The 22,268-nt window shown below is 37.3% G+C and overlaps 1 protein-coding gene across 2 annotated transcripts in view; it reads left to right on the top strand.

Annotated features, from left to right (window-relative positions):
* Positions 1-22,268, top strand: part of ADGRV1 (adhesion G protein-coupled receptor V1) — a 296,376-nt gene that overhangs the window by 93,966 nt on the left and 180,142 nt on the right. For both annotated transcript variants that reach the window (XM_069777566.1, XM_069777567.1), the window contains 19 exons: positions 3,851-4,106; positions 5,804-6,012; positions 6,739-6,912; positions 7,342-7,524; positions 8,263-8,442; positions 9,074-9,238; positions 10,609-10,726; positions 11,295-11,418; positions 12,577-12,715; positions 12,854-13,039; positions 13,375-13,607; positions 14,096-14,244; positions 14,344-14,545; positions 15,037-15,256; positions 16,409-16,648; positions 18,178-18,327; positions 19,164-19,637; positions 20,412-20,555; positions 21,804-21,975. In XM_069777566.1, the coding sequence (XP_069633667.1) occupies positions 3,851-4,106; positions 5,804-6,012; positions 6,739-6,912; positions 7,342-7,524; positions 8,263-8,442; positions 9,074-9,238; positions 10,609-10,726; positions 11,295-11,418; positions 12,577-12,715; positions 12,854-13,039; positions 13,375-13,607; positions 14,096-14,244; positions 14,344-14,545; positions 15,037-15,256; positions 16,409-16,648; positions 18,178-18,327; positions 19,164-19,637; positions 20,412-20,555; positions 21,804-21,975 (3,718 nt within the window). The remainder of the gene's footprint in view (positions 1-3,850; positions 4,107-5,803; positions 6,013-6,738; positions 6,913-7,341; positions 7,525-8,262; positions 8,443-9,073; positions 9,239-10,608; positions 10,727-11,294; positions 11,419-12,576; positions 12,716-12,853; positions 13,040-13,374; positions 13,608-14,095; positions 14,245-14,343; positions 14,546-15,036; positions 15,257-16,408; positions 16,649-18,177; positions 18,328-19,163; positions 19,638-20,411; positions 20,556-21,803; positions 21,976-22,268) is intronic.

Genomic DNA, 22,268 nt, shown 5'->3' on the forward strand with positions numbered 1-22,268 from the left:
TTTGAATAATTTGAAAGGTATATAACAAAGGACAGTAAGTTGAACATGAGCCAGCTATGTGTGCATACTGGTCTGAGGCAGACCATGGCCAGCAGGTTGAGGGAGGTGATCCCTTCCCTGTACTCAGCACTGGTGAGACACATCTGGAGAGCTGGGTCTAGTTCTCTGCTCCCCAGTACAAGAGACATGGGCATATTGGAGTGAGTCCAGCAAAGGGCCATGAACATGATGAAGGGATTGGAGCATCTGACATATGGAAGGAGGCTCAGGGATGATCTTATGACTGTGTATAAATACGTGGGGTCAAGAGTAAAGAAGATGGAGGCAGATGCTTCTTGGCCATGTCCTGTGCCAGCAATGGACACAATACAGGAAATTACATTTAAAAATGAGTAAAAAAACTTTACTGTAAGGGTGGTGAAACACTGGATCAGGTTACCCAGAGAGATTGTGAAGTCTCTGTCCTTGGAGATATTCAAAACCTGGCTGGACATGGCCCTGAGCAGCCTGCTGTGGTTGAATCTGTTCTTAGCAGGGACAGTTGGACTAGGTGATCTCCAGAGGTCCCTTACAACCTCAACCATTGTGTGATTCTGTGATAATGAAGACGTATGATCACTTTGAAACAACTGAGCTGTTTTGCCTGAAGTTGGAATGTAGAAAGACGTCTCAGGTTGAATGCCTGTTTATAAAGCAGCTATAGGTAGCTTGATTATACCAAACTAATTTGCACAGAATCATAGACTCATTTTCAATTGCGAATTTGGTCTCTCTGGTTATTATGCTTCTGACTGAGAATTATTTCTTGTTTTGTGGCCTGTGTTTCAAATTATTTTACCACATTGCATTTTTCTCAAAGCATTTCTTTATGTCACCTGTCTCTCTGGGTCTCATATTTTTTTCTGTACACTTCTTTTATATATATACGCAGCCTGAGGAACAAACAGGAGCAACTGGAGGTCCATGCCCAGTCAGAAAGTTATGATATCATAGGAATAACTGAAACATAGTGGGACAACTCATATGACTAGAGAATTGTGGTGGATGGCTACAGGCTGTTTCCTAAAGGCAGGCAGGGAAGAAGAGGAGGAGCAGGAATCATGCTTTATGTTAAGAAGAACCTAGAAAGTATAGAAATTGACTACGGTGATTGTGGAAGCTCTGTCGAATGCCTCTGGGTCAAGATCAGAGGAGTTGTCTCCAAGAGGGATCTAACAGTAGGCATTTGCTACTGACATTCAAACCAAGAAAGTAAGGCCAATGAAGGAATATTTGAGTCACTTAAGCAAGCTTCAGGTCAACAGAACCTGGTTCTTATGGGTGACTTCAACTACCCAGACATTTGTTAGAATGACAATACAGCAGCTCACATGTCATCCATCAGGTTCCTGGAATGTGTAGAGGACTGCTTCCTCATACAAATGTTAGATGTGCCAACCAGGAATGAGGCACTGCTGGACTTGCTACTCACAAACCAAGAAACCCTGCTTTGTAATATATATCTTGGTTAGTGATAGCCTTGGCTGCAGTGATCACGATATTGTTGAGTTTGGGGTCCTGCTGAGCATGCTGAAGGTTAGTACTAAGACAAAGGTTTCAGATTTTAGAAGAGCAAACTTAGCTCGGTCAGACCTCAGTTGGGAGGGATTCCGTGGGAAGCTTCCATGGACAATAAAGGAGCTAGTGAGTGCTAGGAGTTTTTCAAGAACGCTCGACTGGAAGCAGAAAAACAGTTCATCCCCTTTAAAGGTAAGGGAAGTAGGTGGAGCAAAAGACTCCCTTGGCTTAACTGTGAGCTTCTGAGTCTGCTCAAAACCAAAAGAGAAGTGACCCAGAGATGGAAAAGCAGACAAATACCCAGTGAGAACAAGGGCATTGCCAGGGTGTGCAGAGATGTAGTTAGAAAAGTAGAAGCTCAGCTCAAATCGAAATTGGCCAGAGATGTCAAAAACCACAAGAAAGGATTCTTCAGTTATGTAAACAACAAGCAGAAACAGAAGGAAATTATTAGCCTGCTGTTAAACAGGAGAGGTGAATTAGTCACCAACAACACTGAAAAGGCAGAGGTTCTCAGCACTTTCTTCACCTCTGTCTTTAACAGCACTGTTGGGCCCCAGGCCTTGGGAACAAAAATCCAGGTTTATGCAAATACAGACACAGTGTTGGTGAAGGAGGAGTTGGTATGTGAACTACTACAGGAGCTTGACACCTACAAATCGAGGGGCCCTGGCATTATCCACCCGAGGGTGCTGAGAGAGCTGGCTGGCATCATTGCGAGGCTGCTCTCCATAATCTTTGAGAAGTTGTGGAGGTTGGGGAATGTCCCAGAAGACTGGAAGGCTCATGTCACCCCTACCTACAAGAAGGGCTTAAAGGAGGATCCAGGAGGCTATAGCCCATCAGTCTTGCTTCAGTCCCTGCAAAAATTATGGAATGGATCTTCCTGGGGGATATCACAAATGAAAAGAAGCACATGATTGGGAAAAGCCAGCACAGATTCACCAAAGGCAAATTGTGCTTTGTAAATCTGATCGCCTTCTATGACAAAGTAACCTGCTCAGTTGCTGTGGGGCAAGCGGTGGACATTGTCCAGTGGGATTTCTCCAAGGCTTTCAGTACAGTTTCCCACAGCCTCCTCCTGCAGAAGCTACTGTGTTATGGTCTAGAAAAGTGGTCCATGTGGTGGGTGGGGAACTGGCTGACAGCCCGCACCCAAAGGGTGGTGGTAAGTAGTTCCTTTTCAAAATCATCCCCCCAGGGATCAATATTGGACCCAATGCTCTTTAGTGTCTTCATAAGTGGTCTGAGTGATGGGATCAAGTGTAGCCTGATGAAGTTTGCTGATGATACCAAACTGAGTGGGACAGTGGACACTTTGGAAGGGAGAGCCACCCTGCAGAATAGGCTGGAAGAGTGGGCTAAAAAGAACCTTAGGAAGTTAAACAAGGACAAGTGTAAGGTCTTGCACCTGGAAAAACATAATGCAGGAGTGCAGCACAGGATGGGATCTACCCGGCTGGGGAACAGCTCTGTGGAAAGGGACCTGGGGGTCCTGGTGGAGAACAAGCTCAGTATGAGTGAACAGTGTGCTGCTGCGGCACAGCAAGCCAACAGGATGCTGGGTTGCATCAACAAGGACACCAGCAGAGAGAAAGAGGTCATTATCCTACTCTACTCAGTGCTTGTCAGGCCACACCTGCAATACTGTGTTCAGTTTTGGTCCCTGCTATGCAAAAAGGTTGTGGACAGGCTGGAGAGGATCCAGAGAAGGGCCACAAAGATGAGCCAAGGACTGGGAAGCCTGCCATATGAGGGAAGGCTGAGAGAACTGGGTTTGTTTAGCCTTGAGAAAAGAAGGCTTGGGGAAGACCTTATTGTCATGTTCCAATATTTAAAGGGTGGCTACAAAGAAGACAGATTTTTACAAGGAGTCACATGGAAGAGACAAGGGTCATGGGTACAAGTTACTCCTGGGGAGATTCTGATTGTACACAAAAGGAAAATTTTTCACAATGAGAACAATCAGCCATTGGAGTAATCTCCCCAGGGAAGTGGTGGATTCCCCAACATGAGACACTTTTAAGAGTCAGCTGGACAGTGTGCTGGGCCATCTTGTCTAGACCCTGCTTTTGCCAAGAAAGGATGGACCAGATGATCCTTGAAGTCCCTTCCAACCTGGTATTCTATGACTCTATGATTCTGTGATATGTACATGTATATGAATATGTATGCATATATGTGTGTGTATATATTATTTTTTTAATTGATAGAGTTTTACAGAATAAAACAGTTGGTATAACAGCAGTGAGAAGAAATTTGACTTTTTTTTTCCCTCCCTCTAAAACTTTAGATTACGTTTTCAGAAGGACAGGCCCTGTCCACAATCACCCTGACAATTCTTGCAGACAGTGTTGCAGAGCTTTCAGAGACTGTGGAAATCATGCTTACCCATGTTACCACTGTGGGTGTTGAGGATACCACAAAAGGAGCCATCATCGATGCCAAAAGAGCAAGAGCTGTACTCACCATTTTACCCAGTGACTCTCCACATGGTGTGATTGGGTGGCATATGGAGTCTCTCTTTGTTAAAGTCACAGAGCCAGAAGGTTAGTCTGTTTCTTGATTCTTAGGGAAAAAAGAAATGTTTTTTCAAAATCACCGTTGTTGGAGCTGTAACATTGGTGGTTTTTTTATATATATATATATATATATAAAAATATATATATTTCATATATACATCTCTCAGCATTTTTCTATTAAAAAATCGTAGCAGAAATATCCTTCACAATATGTAATTATGCTATTTCATACATACATTTTATGCTGTATTTCACATTGCATATATCAACATTATCCAGTCATTTTTGTTTAGGGGGTAAGCTATTAAAATCTTGGCATCTTGTGTTGCAAATCACCAATATGTAAAATACTTCTGTTGAGATAAAAAGCCCAACTTGCCCATTTAATGGGATTAATTTATTGTCTAAAATAACTTACATAGAAAGACTTTCCTCAGGAACTGGGTCAAAAAGTAAAGCTTTTTGTTCAGTGGGATAGGGGAAGGAAGGAAGCAGAGCAAGAGTGAATTCAATTTCAAGGAAACTGAATTGGGGTTTTTCTGCTTGCCAGCTGTGTGTTTGATTGGTTTTCCTTCCAGGCACCAATTGAAATTGTAAAGGATCTGCCAGGCAGTTGGCCAGAGGCGGGCTGCCACAGTGCTCAGGCTCCTGAGCTAGGCAGCTGATTGCTCTGGCATCCTGTACAGCCTGGTGGTTTTCCAGCAGCTGCCTGATGGGCTATTCATACTTCAAAAGCCCAATTGAGATTTCCTGGCAAGTTAACATTCCATCCGTATTAACAAATAAAATTTATGAAAAATACATTTTCCATCAGAATATTATTGCAGATAAAACCTCCTCACCCATTCTATTGTAAAGTGAATTAGTGTTGCCCCCTTTTTAGCACCTGAAGGTACTGTGAAGGGATTCTGTTGGTTACTTACATACACATACATGCATTATAAATGTTTATGCTTTGAAGTTAGGATTCAAGGCATGTTCTTAGGTTTCATTTCTTGCACAGTTTGTATTCCAATCTTTAAATTTTGTGTTTTTCATAAATTATATACAGGTGCTAACTGTGAAGTAGTATCTAGTTAATACAAGTAACAGAAACTGGTCTGAAGTACAAAGCCTGTTGCGTTTTATCTGTTTCTATTTTCCAGTCATAATTCCAGCACACTTAGCCAAATGCTGTGTTTGGTGGTTTATTGGACAAAATTGCAAATCTGCTTTCCCAAAAGGGATCTGAGCCTGACAGACAGAAGTGTATCTCATTTTCTTCAACATTTAAGTTAAGGAAATGTAAAATTTGCAGCCAGAGTGACTGCCTCCAATGCTGCTTTCTGTATTGGAATCAGTAGTGATCTCCTGGGCATGTAAAGGCCAGGCAAAATGGTGAGATGGGAGTTTTGAAGGAAAACTGAATAAAAATGTCAATGTTGATGTAACAGTTTATGTAGTAAACATTTAAAACTGTAAATATTCCATACTTTATTCGTCCTCTAGATCCAGTTTTAAAATGATTTCCAGATGTACACACTTTGTGTTCTGTGTGTTTATACCACTTGTATGTGCTTATTTGCCTGAGTCATTTGAATTATCCAAGTATTGTTGTGTGGCTAAGCAGAATCGTAGTGGGCTCTAGCAAGCAGCTCCAGTACAATTAGGTGCACTGAAAGTCAAGCAGGGCAAGGGTTAAAACAATCATGTCTTGATTTTTTTTTTTCCCCTCCTTGTTATAGGGCAAGTGAATTCAACTACTCTTACTTTACAAATTGTTCGAGAACAAGGGTTTGTTGGAGAGATTGCGATTCAGCTGAGTGCCGCGCCTAACTTTGAACTCCCCCTCTCCAAACAAGCAACAGAGAATGAGGATTATATTCTGGAAAAGACGACAATCATTATGGCAGAGAATGCAACAATAACTTCTGTCGTAGTCACAATTTTGCCTGTGAGTAGTCTAACAACAACTTTAGCTAATAATGTCTTTTAAGGAAAGGGAAAATGGTAGTGTTTCTATACCAGAAGTAGGATTTTGCATTCTAGAAATGGCTAAGGTGGGATTCTTGCCTCGTCAGATGGTTGTATATCAGTAGGAATTGCAGCCATCTCTTTCAAAAAAATTTGAGTACTCATGACTGGGAAGGAACCAAATTATTTGTTTTGTTGTAGTCCCGAAATTAACGTATAATAATGACAAATGAAAAAATTATAAATGTCTTAGGTGCTTGCTGGCTTTTCAACTTGTTGCAGGTTTTTACAGAGGATTTATTTTACTTCACATGCCTCTTAAGAGATTTGTTCTGTAGTTCAGGAAATGTTAATTTTTCACCAGAAAGTGTATATTATTTAAATATATTCAGAATGGAGGTATTGCTCTTCAAGTTCTGGCTTAGTTTCTGAAATCTAGCCACCCTTCTTATAGATAGGAGAATCAAGTGACAGCCAGCAATATTTTCCACCATTCTTACACATCTGGAATCTGACTGCCAACTTCAGTTTCTAAAGCTCAGCAAAGGTAGTCTTTTTCACCTTTCATATGGTGTGAAGCAAGGGATTGGTTATATGGTCTCAAATGCTGAGAATTTTTGAACAGTAAGCAACCTACAAGTAGTCAGCTTCCTGCATGTATTATGAGTGTTTTATTGAAAAAGTGACATTTAAAAATATTTTGCAGGACAATGTTCCAGAGTTACAGGAAGGATTTATAATCAATATTACTGATGTGCAACTGGTCGATTCTCCTACTGGAGGTCAGCCAAGTGTGAAGAGGCTTGGGTTAGAAATAGCTGAAATAACAATTGAAGAAAATGATGATGCCAGAGGAGTATTTAGTTTCAACGTTACAAAGGTAAGTATATCTGAATGAAAAATATTTAAAGCAGTATTCCAGCCAGAGAGTCTGTGTTTCCAGACCAGTTTTTGTAGTGTTCTAATAGGGTTTATGACACTAAATTGTTCTGGATAAAAAGGCCAGATACCGGACAAACAATTCCTTCTTAAAAGGTTCTTCACAATTAATATATGAAATTTATCAGGGAGCTGGCAGTGCTAAAACTGGTGTCATAGAATATTCTGAAAGGGACCTCAGGAGGTCACCTAATCCAGACTTCTGTTCAGAGCAAGATCGATGCTAAATTCAGACTAATTTACAAGTGCTTATGTATTTCTTCATTTATCATTTATTTTTACCTGCAAGTCAATATGCAAGGCAGGGGGTGGGGGTGGGGTGGGGGGGAAGGTTGTTGTGACACTCGCCAGTTTCTTGTTGAATTTACAGGATATAACTGGAGCTGTTGCTGGTTATGAGGTACCACCACCACAGAATATACTGAAACTTCCAGTTGTTCGCCAGGCTGGGAGGTTTGGATCAGCAACTCTGTATTGGGAAGCCATTCATTCAACTGCTAGCTTTGAAGACTTCACACCATCATTTGGAAACCTTACATTTGCCGATGGGCAGGTATGCACTTGCTGAAAGTTTAGCTGTCTCTGGGTCACCAGCTTAAGAGTTTCTCATGTTTTCTTCCAGCAGAATTTGCATCTTTTTACTGAAAACTTTTTATTTATAGCCTTATGTATGTGAATGATGCTCCCAATTTCAGTTCTTTAACACGGAAAAGCAGAATGTTCATAAGCATTGACCAAATAGTGTTGTATGCCTTTGGTACCTCCACAAGTGAAGACATAATTTCTAATAATGAAGCCTGTTACACTGAAAATTTGTAACATAAACTCTCTTCTCTATAAATTCTCAGAATAAGCCTGTATATTTTCTTAGCTGTGTTCTACTTGTAGTTTTAAATTTCATGCTGCCCCTGACAATACTTAGTGTACAGAAAGGGTTTTGATTTCAAGTGAACAGAACTGGTCTTTGGCAAATAGAAGGATATACTTTACGAGCAGAATTTTGGCTCAAGTATGATATTGTCTACCTGCACTTTCTACTGAGTACCAAAGCAGAACAGTCTGCTGTTTTTAACATACAAGATTTACAATGATGGATTTAAAAACCGTTCTTGAAATTTTGTTATTTCATTATAAATATACATGTTTGATAAGAAATAAGCACAACTGAACAATGTGTGTTTATCTATTATTAGATAAAATGTACCTATTTTAAATTTCAGTTTTTTTCAAGCAATTCACAAAATATTATAAATGAAACTTTGTTGCTCTTTTTTTTAAACAATTTCTGCAGGCTACAGGAGAAATAGAAATTACAATCATAGATGACAGTGAAGTTGAATTCCTTGAGATATTCAAGATTGCCCTGGTGAGGGTAACAGGTGGTGCAAGACTTGGGGATGACACCCTGGTAACTGTTGCTATTCCACCAAATGATTCCCCTGTTGGAGTATTTGGGTTTGAAGAAAAGAATGTGAGTTTGATTTGGATTGCACTCTTTTCTATTAAAGCTGGATAGTGGGTTTGTGTCACTAACACATAGCCGATTTTGGTAAGCCTTCGTTGCAGTGGAAGACATGACTCCATTGAAAGGCATATTAGTGCTTGTCTTCATCTAGCTGTGTAGGATGGTAACAGCAATGACAGTGCTGCTGCATAGATGTAGATTTCTGCATGACTGAATCAATTTAATTCATTATGCTAGCAATTCAGGACGTCTCAGGTAGGATTTTTGGTATCTGTTGAATATTAAAATGGTTTTGTAATATTCTGTATTACTGAAAGTAAATTTTGGAAAGAAATCATGAAACATATCTCATCTTAGTCCTTGCCAGTGAATGATTCTTCTGCTCTCCATTTTGCTGGTGCTGTGCCTGCTTGTGACTCATTGTCTGTAATTGTTTTGAATCATAGGGCATACAAAAATAACACGAGTGAATAATCTTTGCTAGCAGAATTCAACACATTTCTTACATCTATTATCTTCCTGTTGATGTTCACTCTTGTCCTTATTTATTGATAATGTTTTTTGTTGTTTATCTCAAGCCAGAATCAATGCCTTTTGCTACAGCCTTTCCTACTTCCTCCTTCTCTTTCTTCATCAGGTAGCAGTGAAGGAACCTCAGACACCTGATGACTCTGCTGCAGTTGTATTGCTCACTGTAAGTCGAAGTGAAGGAGGACGAGGAGCTGTTAAAGTGCTATGGATTCTTGAGGAAGCAGCCAGATATGATTTGACCCCTCTGAATGGTACCCTTCACTTTAATGAGGTATTTCTGATATTGAACTAAATTATTTACTGTTGGATTTATAAATACTTTCTTATGTGTGTTTGCATGGTTGTTGTTATGTGTTTATAAAAGTAGGGGGTTACCAAGTATTGTAACACTAGAAAAAAGCCAGTTTGAACTGGTGGGGTTAACAGTATGTAGTGTTTTTTCAAACAGAAGAGGAGAGCTGACATGCTCCTTTTTAAGGCAGCATAATGTAATCATCAGGCAGATACACTCTTCACATCTGAATTGTTTTTACAATTAAGAAAGAGGAAAAAAAATGTACTGAATATGAAGAATGATTACAGAAACATTTATTCCATTGCAGTATCAGACGACTGAAAAGGAAAATTGATATTGAAAGGGTGAGAAGGTTAAATGAATGCTCAAAATTTGCAGGTTTTAAACAATAATTAATAAAACACCCTGGTGACTTTCAAACTGGACAGTGTTATTTGATTTCTGTTTCATAGCAAGTTAAAACTCTGAAGTAGGAGCTGCAATATTGGATATCGTCGAGCTCTTGTTATCTTAATATTGTTCTTTTACAGTCTACTCAAAATATTTAATGAAGAAAAGTGTTTTAACATAATCTATCCTGTCTGTACAAGGCTCTTTTGCATTAAATAAATAGGCATACCATTGGGGTTTTTTTTACTTTTAATCAGCTGGAAAATAGCTTTTTTGGTAAGACCACCAGTATTTGGCAAAGTTTTGCTATCTTTTTGCTATCCTTTGTCTACTGATAGGCCTGAACATTGTTTTTTATTCCTGAAATTCTTCTGTGTGCATACGTGTAAGAATACAAGTATGTATGCATGGTGTACTAAAGTTATACGATATGTACATACTTTTTTTCCTATATTCTTATTTTAAGCATTTGCTACTGCCCACTGACAAAAATGTGGATTAGACAGGAATTTGCTATGACCTGTTATAGCAGGTCTAATAGCAAATAATATAGCTAATCTTAATAATGTTAATCCTTAGAATGTATGTATTCTATTGAATATACACTTTCTGCTGGAAAAGATTTTGTATACAAAGTTTCCTCTAAGTTGAAAACTTCTATGTGAATACAACTTCAAAATTATTTCAATCATTCAGTCGAAAATAGCCAGGGGTGGCACACAATGTTTGAGAGATGATTTTTCCTATTTATTAATCTGTAAGAAAACATTTCAGTCAGATCAGAAGTGTCATATTTAAAAAATATTACAGAATATATCAAGCATATGCATGGTTAACACTTGATTTGTTAAAGAAAAAAACTTTTTTATAATACCATATTTTGTTTAGTTTCACTTAATGTGTGTATTTCTATCTATCTATCTATCTATCTGTCTTCTGATCTTTACATGATGCAGACTGAATCCCAGAAGTTGATTGTTTTACATGCGGTACAAGATGGTCTACTGGAGGGGAATGAAACCTTTACCATTCAGCTAGTCTCTACTGGTGATGCAGAGATATCCCCTTTAAATGGTAAAGAATTAATTCATTACAGTCTATTTTGAGACATTTCATATAAGAATTCTAGTAAGTCTGTTCATATTGTTTTAGTCTGCAGTGCTTATATATTTTGTGTGCAGCTAGTTGGTAGCTGTTTTAACTGTCAGTCTTTTTCCCTAAGTTGTTTCTTTGTCTGAAGAAATCAAGGAGAATTTTAGATCATAATTTTTCATTCTAAATTAATTGTTGGTGTAGACTTTTGTGTTCAGATAGTTAACATTGTCCATAAAGAATTCTTTAACAAAAAGAAGCAAAAACCAAAACCAGGTTCAGACCTGTAAGAATCATAGAATAATTTCATTTGTAAGGGACCATCCAGGGGGGACATCTAGTTGAAAACCTTGCTCAAGGAACAGGAGACTTCACAATTAAATCAGGTTGCTGAGTGCCTTGTCCACTTAAATACTGAATATCTCCAAGGATGGGAATTCCATGGGCTCTCTGGGAAGGCAGGGCTTAACCACTCATGTCACAAAATTTACAAAAGTTACCTCATTAGTTACGTTTTCATTTACCATAAGAAGCTTTGTTCTGTTCATAGGTGTGGCAACCATCATTATTGTGGGTGATGAAGGAGCTTCTGGGGTAGTTGGGATAGCCCATTCATCCAAGCATGTTCTGATTGGAGAACCTTCAGGAAATTATAATGGAACTGCTCTTATTAGGTGGGTACATCACTCATTTTTCCAAAGGAAGGGCAACAACTCAGTTTCAAAAGCTGTGAGACTCCACATTTGGCAAGAATTTCTTGAATGCTGCATTTCATTATCAGTTCTAAAATCAGAACTATTTTTAAAATTAGATGCTTGTTTTTAAAGAAAATGTATGTGTCTTTTCAGTATTACTGGGGAGCTCTAAATATTCCTCTCAGTCCTCCAGTTTTTTACACCGTTGATGCATTAAAGGGAAGAGAATTGTAATCAAGGAAAAGGGGGAAGGGAATCAATGACATTTGAAGATGCTTTTTGCTTTTCAGGATTCAGTTCAGGATTGGTGCCTGAACTATATTTCAGTATATTGCTGTGATGGCTAGCAGAACCAAAGGGGCAACCGTTTTTTTAGTTGAAACAAGATGAAATTATTTCACTTCATTCAGTCCACTGAAAACAAGATGAAGAAATGGAGGGTACCATACCTTCTAAGGGTATTGTAAAAAACAATGATACCACTTTCCCTTGGTGAACCAGCAAATATAAGCAACAGAACAGCTTCTCATGCTGCCCTGAGAAGCCCAAAAGACAAAGTGACGCTTCGTGCAGCAGCAGTTGATCATGTAGTAGATCATGTTAGGTATAGACAAATTTTTTGCCATGATTTAGTTCACCAAGGCTGATCTCATGAGTAGGATTAGGCTCTAGGTTTTTAGACAAGCAGCAGACAGAACATTTCTCAAGCAACCTTATAGTAGTATTCTAGTGTTCTTCTGCCTTAAAAACCAAATTGCCTCTGGGCATTATCCTTAAGTCCCATTTCCCTTCTGTTTTTCATGTGTATCTACTGAAAAGCAGAATGGAACCAAGAGTGCCTAGTTTTCAGCCCCCACCTTTGGGCTATTTGTACAAAAAAACTTTAAAGCTCGCTCTGTAAAAATACAGATCAAGATGCCTCCCAACACAGGGAAATTAAACAGAAAAGCAGAAATGTTATTGCCCTGAAGAGGAAATTGTAAAGATCTTAATAGTGACTTAATACATTAAAACTCAAGCTTCACAGTCCTGATAACATCTTTCATGCACAACAATATGGTATACTGTCTGTCTCTGGATTGGATATCAAATATTAAAGGTAGAAAATGAAATCTGTGTTTGTGTTCTTACCTGCAGCTTGATACGTGGCCCAGGGATTTTTGGTGAGATCACAATATATTGGAATATAACACCTCCTCATCATACAGAATTTATTGAGACATCGGGGACCTTGACAATGCGAGATAGGCAGTCTGCAGCAGTTATTCTAATACAGGTATATGAGAGATTTAACACCAGTAGCTATTACAAGTACTTCCTTTTATTTAGCTGGTGTCTTGGTTAGAAACTAGTTATACCTCTCTCCCTGGAAATGGTTTAACTCCTTTTAGCTTTCATTGATTCTTCTCCGTAGGCTGTAGATGACAACCGACCTGAGGAGAAGCATTACTACCAGTTTCAACTGACTGGAGTCAGTGATGGAGGACTCATAAATGAATCTAGCAGCACAGCAAATATTACCATGGCCGCCAGTGATTTTCCATATGGAGAGTTTACATTTTCACGTGAACTATTGCAAACAACAGAAGAAGAAAAATGGGTATTAGATTAAAATTCCTTCTTATGTAAAATACTGATAGATACCAATATTGTTGCTATATTTGTGCTTAACTTTAGGAAAAAAAAATAGTCAAAGATTTATTCTGTATTTATTGTAGCACAGTCTCCAGAATGGCTGTATGAGGCTTTTGGAGTTTTTTAATGCTCTGAGAAAGGCTATCTGCTAAGTTACATGTACTCTGTACTTATTAAAGCAAATTTTTTGTTGTTACCTGGCAAAACCATTGAAAAGAAGCCTTTAGAACAGTCTCCTAAAGGCAATTGTAACAGAAAAACAAATCCATTTTTTTAAAGAAAACGTCCTCTTTCCCTCAGGTTAACATCACTGTTGTGCGTTCCAGGGGATCTTATGGCAAAGTGCGTCTTTGCTTTCAGATAATAAATGGAACTGCAGAGGAGGGAATTGATTTCACTCCCACAGTAAGGGAATTGTTGTTTGAACCACATGAAGAGAGTAAAATGATTTTGATTGAAATTCATGATGATGACTTTCCTGAAGGTCCTGAAGACTTTTCAGTGATGATTACTGAAGTGGAACTCCAAGGAAGGTAAAGATAAAATTCCCAGTTGATTGATTACAAGCAGAAGAACAAACTATATTTGGAATCTGATCTACCTGCATAAAGTTACCACTGGATTTCAGCTGTTTTACTATAAAATTTCATAAGACAGCTATAATAGTAATCATAATAGAAGTTGGATTTATGGGGAACCCAATTCTTTTAACATTAGTATAAAGATTTTGCTGATTAAGATTTATTAAAGCTAAAAGCCCATACATTACATACAAATTGTCAAGTTGCATGAAATTCAAATAAGAAAATAAAATGAGAAAGAAAAAAATAAAAATACATATTTCTGTGAATAAACTACTATTTTTGCATATATAATAGTTTGAAAAAGTGTGATCAAAAAGTCTTCAGTGATAAGTGTCAAAAGATAAAAGTATTTGTGGTAATTGACAAATTGTCGTACCTGAATCTTAATACTTGTATGAGAATTTTTTGTGTAATTTTCTTTTTTATGTTCTTGCAAGTGGATTTGATTTTACCATAAAAGAAAATGGTCTACAGATGGATCAACCTCCAATAATAGGAAATATCTCCACAGTGCGAGTCACTATAGCAAAAAGTGATAATGCGGAAGGCACCATAGAATTTGATCCACGGTATATCCTTCTACAGGGTAAGTTTACCTTAAGTTTTTGCTGTGATTTAGAAGATAAGTCTGTGGCTATAGCATAAATTTTGAAATAAAATAACTTTTTCTCGATTATTCTTGCAGTGGAAGAGGATGCTGGATTAATCATGATTCCTGTTGTGAGAAAGCATGGAACTTATGGCTATGTAACAGCTGATTTTCTTTCTCGAAGTATTTCTGCACTTCCCAATGGTGTTGACTATGTCGTCCATAATAATTCTGTCATTTTTTATCATGGCCAGAACGAGACTTTTGTTTATATCTCTATTATAGATGATGAAGAAAGGTAATGAATTTTTCAGATATTTATTCACTAATTTACTTCTGAGAAATCCTTTTTTAGCATGTGCAGTATGCCTGTGTGTAGAATTGGAATTGAAAATCAAAATTCTGCAGTGCTGAAAAATCATCTAAATTTAAAGGCAGAAAAAAAGAAGGTACTGTGAGAGTTTCTTAGTTCCTGTTAAATTTTATGCAAACAAATACTCTTTTAAAATTAGATTATCAGAAGTTTTGGGTGTTGATAGTACTGCCGTGAATAATAAAATATATTGCCTTTTTTTTTTAAATTTAACACCAGTAGAAGACAGAACGTTATTTTTATTTCAGATATCACCATTCTATGCAAATGGGAGGAATCTTGTCCTGTGTGCTTACAGAGATGATTTCTGTATACCTTTAAACAGATCCAGTTGGATGCATGATTGAATTGCTAGTATAGTTTTAATTATTTTTTCTCTCAGATATCACAGAACCTCTTTTTCTTTTTCCATGCAGTGAATTTGCAGAGCAATTTGAAATCCAGCTGACAGGAGCCACTGGCGGAGCAGTCCTTGGGCTCCACCTAGTGAGCCAGGTCACTATTGCTAAAAGTGACTCCCCCCAGGGCATCGTCCGATTTCTCAACCAAAGTCGAATTATTCTTCCCAATCCTGATAGACCCACGGCAGTGTCCCTGGTGCTGGAAAGGACTGGAAGATTGTTAGGGGAGACACAGGTGGGCCCTGGCTGTCAAAGACTGAATGCTTTCCAGTGACTAGGTCAAAAAGCTCCTGCATTTTCCTTTAAGAGCTTCTTTGTGATTGATTTCTAATAGGATAATTGCAGCTTTTCATTAAGCATGAATTGCATATAGTTGCAGTATAACAGAAAATATTGCTACCCTTTTAATCTTCTCTTTCTCCTCCTGCTTTCTTACTTTTATTATCATCTGATGTAATTTGTTTTGAACTAGCTCCTAATCCCATTGAAAATATGGTTAATTTCATGCACCACCATTAATTTAATTTAATTCAGTGGAATTACTTCCTAAAGCTGGTCAAAATTTTTGCAGTAAATATTGAGACTTTCCTAGATTTTTTCTTTACTCTCTACAGAAAAGTGACAAAGTGAAGGTATAAATATGAACTAAGGCAGGCCTTTCACAGTCCTGGCAAATGACTGGAAGATTGGAAGTAAAGGCCATCAGCTTTTCCTCCCCCCCATATAAAAAAATGCCTTGGCGCCTTTGACTTTTTCTAGAAGTCATCTGAGAAAAGTGGAGAACAATTAAAATGGCCAAAATAATGATTTTAAAGTGGTGAATATGACCTCCTCAAAAGCAATCTAATTTGTGGGAAATTTTGAAAATATTCTAGCTTTTAATTAGGCTGAAGAAGTATGAATCATCACTTGAGGGATTAAAAACTTTTATATCAGACTCTTAAGAAAATATTTGTCGTTTTCTGTCTTGATATCATACTTCACAGGGAATGGTTTTGGTCATGAGTACTCATTTGGGGACCTTCACAAAGCAAATTGTGAAAGGGAGAGAAATGGAAACTGGCCTGTGTGTTTCCTGTTATGTGCTAAAGAAATCTCATTTTTTCTTCTATTACTAATATCTAGAATTTCATAAACTGGCATTGTGGCTAACTAACACCTTAAAAATTTCATTTGTAATTTGTCATGTCTGTTTTTCCAAAGGGTTATATATTGTCACACATAGAATTAGTTATGAACATTTTGTATTCTGTATTAACAGCAAAGATTTAAACATAGCTGGTTACCAGATACAAGAATTTTTATGTCACTTGTGGTACTATGTCATTTCTGCCCCTGGGAGGCTATTATATCACTACTCTAAATCTGAAACTGATATCTTCCACAGATTAATTGGGACATCTTGGGACCCAATTCAGAAGAGGTTTTATCTCCCCTGAATAGTGACATTGGTGACCCTGTGAATGGATCATTCTATTTTGGAGAAGGAGAAGGAGGTCTGAGAGCTATTAATCTACAAGTCTATCCTCATGAAGAAGTTGAGGTTCAGGAGATCTTCATTGTTAGACTGAGCCTTATGAAAGGTGAAACAGAACTAGATCCTAAGGCAAACAACATTACACTAATCGTAAGTCATTATTGCTTTTCTTTCTTCTGAGATCTCTGTTGGCTTTGGTATTTATCCTACAAGGCCTTTAAAAATTAATAATTATTGCATAGTCTGTAATTTGGTTTTTTTGTCCCTTGTAATACTTAGGTGCATTGTTAGAGCTTCACTTCTTAAAAAAGAAGGCAAAGAACTTGTCAGTAAAAATTGGTATATAACTCCTGACCTGGCCCTCTTATGTGCAGATATCTGTGGTTCTCTTTGGAGAGAGCATAGATTGGGTCCTCATTTCTAAATGTCTGTTTGTTGTTCATCCCTTTGTAACCTCTTCTTCTGCTCCAGCTATCATATATAAAAGAAAGGAGAGAACTGACTATTGCAGAGCAAGAGAAATGCAAAAACTTGTAGGAGAAGGTGGAGGGAGCTGGCAAAGATAAATTATTGCTCTAGGGATACAGCAACTAAGGAAATATTTATAAGGCTTTTATAAGAAGCCCGCAAAACAATAAATCTTTCCTAGAAACTGGAATTTTTTTTCTTTTTTTTTTCTGGTCTGTGGAGTTGATGGAATTAGCTCCTATTTCCACAGACTCCTCAATTTCTCCTTCAGGGACCTAGGTTCATTCCTTGGACTTTAATGTCCCACCCTGCATGCCAATGAATTGGCTTCTCAGTAGGCACTGGTGTTACAACTCAGTTGTAAGTCAGTTCACCATGAACTCTCGTTGCAGCTAGTGATTCACACAGATGGATGTGGGTGAGCTCTATCCCAGAGGGCTGAGTTTGCAAACTGGTAATGTTAGAAGAGTTTCTGGACACTAGCCCAAGGTGCCTGAGCGTTTCCTACTTTAATATCAGAATATTCAAATAGAGCATTTGAAATAAAACTGTCCTTTTCTTCCTTGGATAGTGCTGAAAACCTGAAAAGAGGGCATTCATACTTTCTCTGCTGTCTCTTGTATCCATGGGATATGTTTTCCAAATCCTTTCAAATTTACTCTCTGAACTGTGTTTAGACCATTTATAATTTACAAGTCGTTTAAAGCTGAGTGGGGTTCAACTCAGTGAAGAGAATCATTGCAATTGCCTGAATTTGCTTACATGTAATGTGTTTATTAATCCAAGCATGAAAACTTTCTGTATTTATTGGCAACATCATATTGACTCCTGTTCAGTTTAGATCTTGCTTAAACTTATTTATCTGTCATTGTAGGATTTTCTCACAAAGGAGCAAGTTACCTATAGATATCATATAACAGTCTTGCTTTGTGTGCCTGTGCGTGTTTGTGTGTGTGTGCACATGGGCTTGATATCACTCCCTTGTGATACCTTGATGGTCCTGCCTGCCAGGTTGGGTTTTTTTATTCTCTCATTCTCAGTTCTAACGACTAACGTACTGTTGAATCTTCCTAAGAGGGGAAAACTCAGCAGGAAGAACTAATAAATATGTGCCCTATAGCATCTAGCAATGAGAATCTCAATGGTTTGAACAAGAATACAACTCACTCTGCATTTCTGATTTTTTGTTTGTTTGTTTACTTTTTTTATAGATACAGAAGTTTGGTGATCCCAATGGTATTGTACAGTTTGCTCCTGAATCATTAACTGAGAATAACTATACAGAACCCTCATCAGTGGAAGGGCCACAAAGTATTACACTGTTTGTCAGACGAATTCAGGGCACTCTGGGAAACATAACGGTATTCTCACTCTTTTCCTAATAAACAGTATAATTTGAAATCATCCTCAGTATCAATGTATGGAGGAATATTTTTTGTGTGCCTTTCAATTGCTTGTTTCTCAAATTCATTTTTGAAATGTTGCCTTTTAGACTGAATTTAGCAAGGACTCAGTCCTAGTACTTGTGGTTTGGAGATTTGGATTCAGCCTCCTCTGGTCAGGAAGAAAAAAGAAAAACAGTACTGCAGTGCTTTTCTCTCTTTCTCTCTCCCTCTCCCCCTGTGCTTTTGATGGGAGAACAGAACAGAGCATAGTTACGTAGTGAGCTTTCTTTGAGATCATCACAATTTGCTTTTTTCTAGGCGTACTTAAAGGTAAGAATCAGACTATTTTGAACCATCACTCACATTGTTTTTTACCTAAAGTTGTTTAGAGGTCAGCATTTTAACACTTATTTATTTAACTAAAAATAAATCAATTAGTTAAAGCTTCTGCTGTGTTTAATGAGAACTCTTCACCCCTTTCTGATGTGCGGAATCTTGGAAACAGGAAAACCAGCAACACAATGTTGGTGTAAAAATAGAAATAATTTCAAAAAATTGTTCAGATGTTCCATATAGTTTTGCATAAATCTTCTGAAGATATACAAAGGAAATCTTTACATTCGTAGTAGTGTTAGAGGAACAACACATGTTTTTGTAAGGTAGTCTGTGTGCTTCTTTCTCTGCATACCTAAACCCACTTAAAACCAATCTGTTCTGTATGCTATCTATACTGAATGCTGAACATGAAAGTTGCTGACTCTGTGGGTAATTTTGCTTTCTTTTGTTTTGTGCATTTTCTAAACTCATTTCAGGTTTACTGGGAAATACATAGTGAATCTGACATCACAGGTGACTTTCTTCGGACAGAGGGATCTGTTGTCATTGCTGACCAGCAGAGTACAGCTGAGATAATTATCTGCCTGTTACCTGATGATGTTCCAGAACTGGATGAAAACTATGTGGTGCAGCTGATTTCAGTAGAAGGTGGAGCAGATTTAGACCAAGAGAAAAGAATTTCAAAGATCAATGTGTTTGCAAATGATGATCCTTATGGAGTGTTTGCCCTGTACTCTGATCAGCAGTCAGTATTCATAGAGGGAAACCTGGATCGGTATGTTCAGATAAATGTAACTCGGCATGCTGGGGCATTTGGAGAAGTGATCGTTGAGTATCATATCATGTCTCATCATGAAGAAATGCTAATTGAACCTGAGAATGAGGTGGGATACCTTACAGTAAAAGATGGTGCCAGCTTTGGAGTGAAAAGAGTGCCAATAAGCAATCAGGTCTGTATTATCCTTTTAGCTCCTATGATGTCTATTGTTTCCATTTGTGTTCATCACAATACATATGTGCTGGAATAAGTACTAAATTCTCAATAGTATCCACTGTGAAGAAGCAGAAAAGAGAGTTTTAGTATTATGAATTTCCTATTTATGGAATAGAACTGGGTTCAAATATCACATTTTCAGATAATAATTGCAAAATCACTACTATGCATGTGTTCAAATATTCAGTGTTTCCTTCTGTTATTGCTTTTTCTTACTATCAGTTCAATATTTTATTATTATATGTATGCAAATATTTTCTCAAGTTTCCCTTTTGGATTGTAAATAGTGATCTGTCAGTGCTGACTTATGAAGCAGCAGATAAATTTACCTGCAGTTCTCTGTGTTCCCTGGTTGTTTATTATTATTATTATTACAGTCTTACATCCACACTTACATTCTTTTACATCCATTTTATGACTTTTTAATCCTAAGGATTAAAATCAAGATGAGGCCCACTGTGTTAGATACAATTTATTAAAATGGCAATAGTAGCTCTACAAACTCACATTCCAACAAACTGCTGGTAAATCACATTCACAATATTGATGTTTTAGCTGTATTTCTTTTGAGAAACATAGTAAACAAAACACTTGTCTTGAAAACACTGCCTTTTGTATGCAAGTAGAACAAAATCTGCAGATTGTTCTACTTAATTCTTTGAACTGGTGGATAGCATGTTTTTAGTGGAATTAAATTTCTACCTTTTTAATTAAATTCTTTCTCTCAAAGGCATTTATTTTACTGGGCTTGAATTTTACTCTGGAACTGATTAATGTAAGCCTGGTTAGGAGAAGTGCCAAGGATGTGCCTAAAATATTAGGAAAAGCAAAGTCTGCTGTTCTGCTTATTCCTGAGGAAGCTGCCAATTCACAGGTCAGTAGACTGGCTGCAGTGTGACATTTCTACCACAGAAGAAAGGTATACACTTCATTACAAAGATAGCTGCTATAAGAATTCAGTTGACTCCTTAAAGTTTTCATCATTGCAACCAATTTAATGACTGACAAGACTTTTCCAGTTATTACTTCTACTGTATATTGTATTTTCTCTGATACAAATTCTTACAGAAACGTGTTAATAAAGTTTGAAAATTTCTCTTCATCTATAAAATGTAAATAGTGTAAATATTATGGTTAATTTATACTTTTTTTAACATGGAAATGGAAGTTCTGAGACTTAAAGGAAAATAACTACTTCTGGACAATGTTATTCCTTTAAGTATAGCAGCCCCAAAATAGATAACAGCATGTATGCAGCATTACGTGCAAAAAGAGGTGGAGGTCATGCTGGGTTTTAATGCAGTTGACAGTACATTTGGCTAATCACTGAGTGGGAAATTTTTAATTTGTCTACTTTCTATGAGGGTGAGAAAAGAGAATTTGCCTATTCTGATGTGGCATATGTGCTAAAGTTCCCTTTTTGTATGTCAGGCAAAGACAATAACATGCTGGGTTTTTTTCTCTTAAATTTTATTGAAGTTTTTATTTCATGATTTTAATTGTCTTGAAGCACTGTTTTGTATTTTAATTTGTAATTGAACTTAATTCAAATGGTCTTTCTGTAAACATTGTTTACTACCATATATCCATTTATAATTGCTTTTAGAATGTGCAAATTATCCTTTCAGTCCCATTTGTTGCTCAAAGAAAAAGAAAAGTAGGTCATACTAAGCAAGAATAATTTTGTGAACAATGTCATGTGGCAACAACTTACTTTTCATTGGATACGCAATTAATAATTTTCTTTAGACCTGTGTGTATATATGTAGTACTACAGCTATTGCCTGTGAGCATTAAGGACAGGTTGTTGGGGTTTTTTTCTTTTAAACAACAGACACAGAATGCTATATTCAGTGTTCTAAGTACTGAAATATCAGTCATACTGGTTCCTTTCCCCCGAGACCTAATTCTCAGAAATCTAAGATTTAGAAGTATTGTTAAAGAGTTTTGAAGGAAGTACGTATATTCGTACACTCATGCATATATATTTGTACATACATACATCTATATGCATGCATAATTATTGTAAAATGCCTACTTTACAGTATATAGTACACTTTCATATATGTTATTGCCCATTTTTATTCCATTTTCTATAACAAAATCTACTATGATTCTACAGGTTGGCTTTGAATCTGTGATTTTACGACTTACAGACATTGTAGCAGGGACAGGCCAGGCTGTCATAACCAGAAAAGGAGTTTACGGCTCTGTAATAGCTAGCTGGATTTCAGGATACCCACCAGACCTAATCACTGACTTTGCTCAGCCAGGCAGTATTGCTCCTCCATTTGGTAAGTACTTGTCTGAGGAAACAGCTATGAAAGTTACATAAGTGGTGACACTGCCTTTTAGTTATTTGTACCTCTACATGCTTCCTCTATTAATGAAGAGTCATTGGAACAAAGTTGTATGGTCTAATTTTTATCTGTAAGGGATACATTTATTTTATGAGCAAAAAAAGAACTAAGCTTCATAGATACATGTCTGGGAGGTAGGCACAATGCTATGCCCCTGAAGGACAGATTTGTATAGGAAAGACCCTTATCATGCAGATTTCTTCTTCCTTAAAGGGAGTGGAATTGTG

The sequence above is a fragment of the Haliaeetus albicilla genome, chromosome Z (assembly GCF_947461875.1).
Source record: "Haliaeetus albicilla chromosome Z, bHalAlb1.1, whole genome shotgun sequence".
NCBI lineage: Eukaryota > Metazoa > Chordata > Aves > Accipitriformes > Accipitridae > Haliaeetus > Haliaeetus albicilla.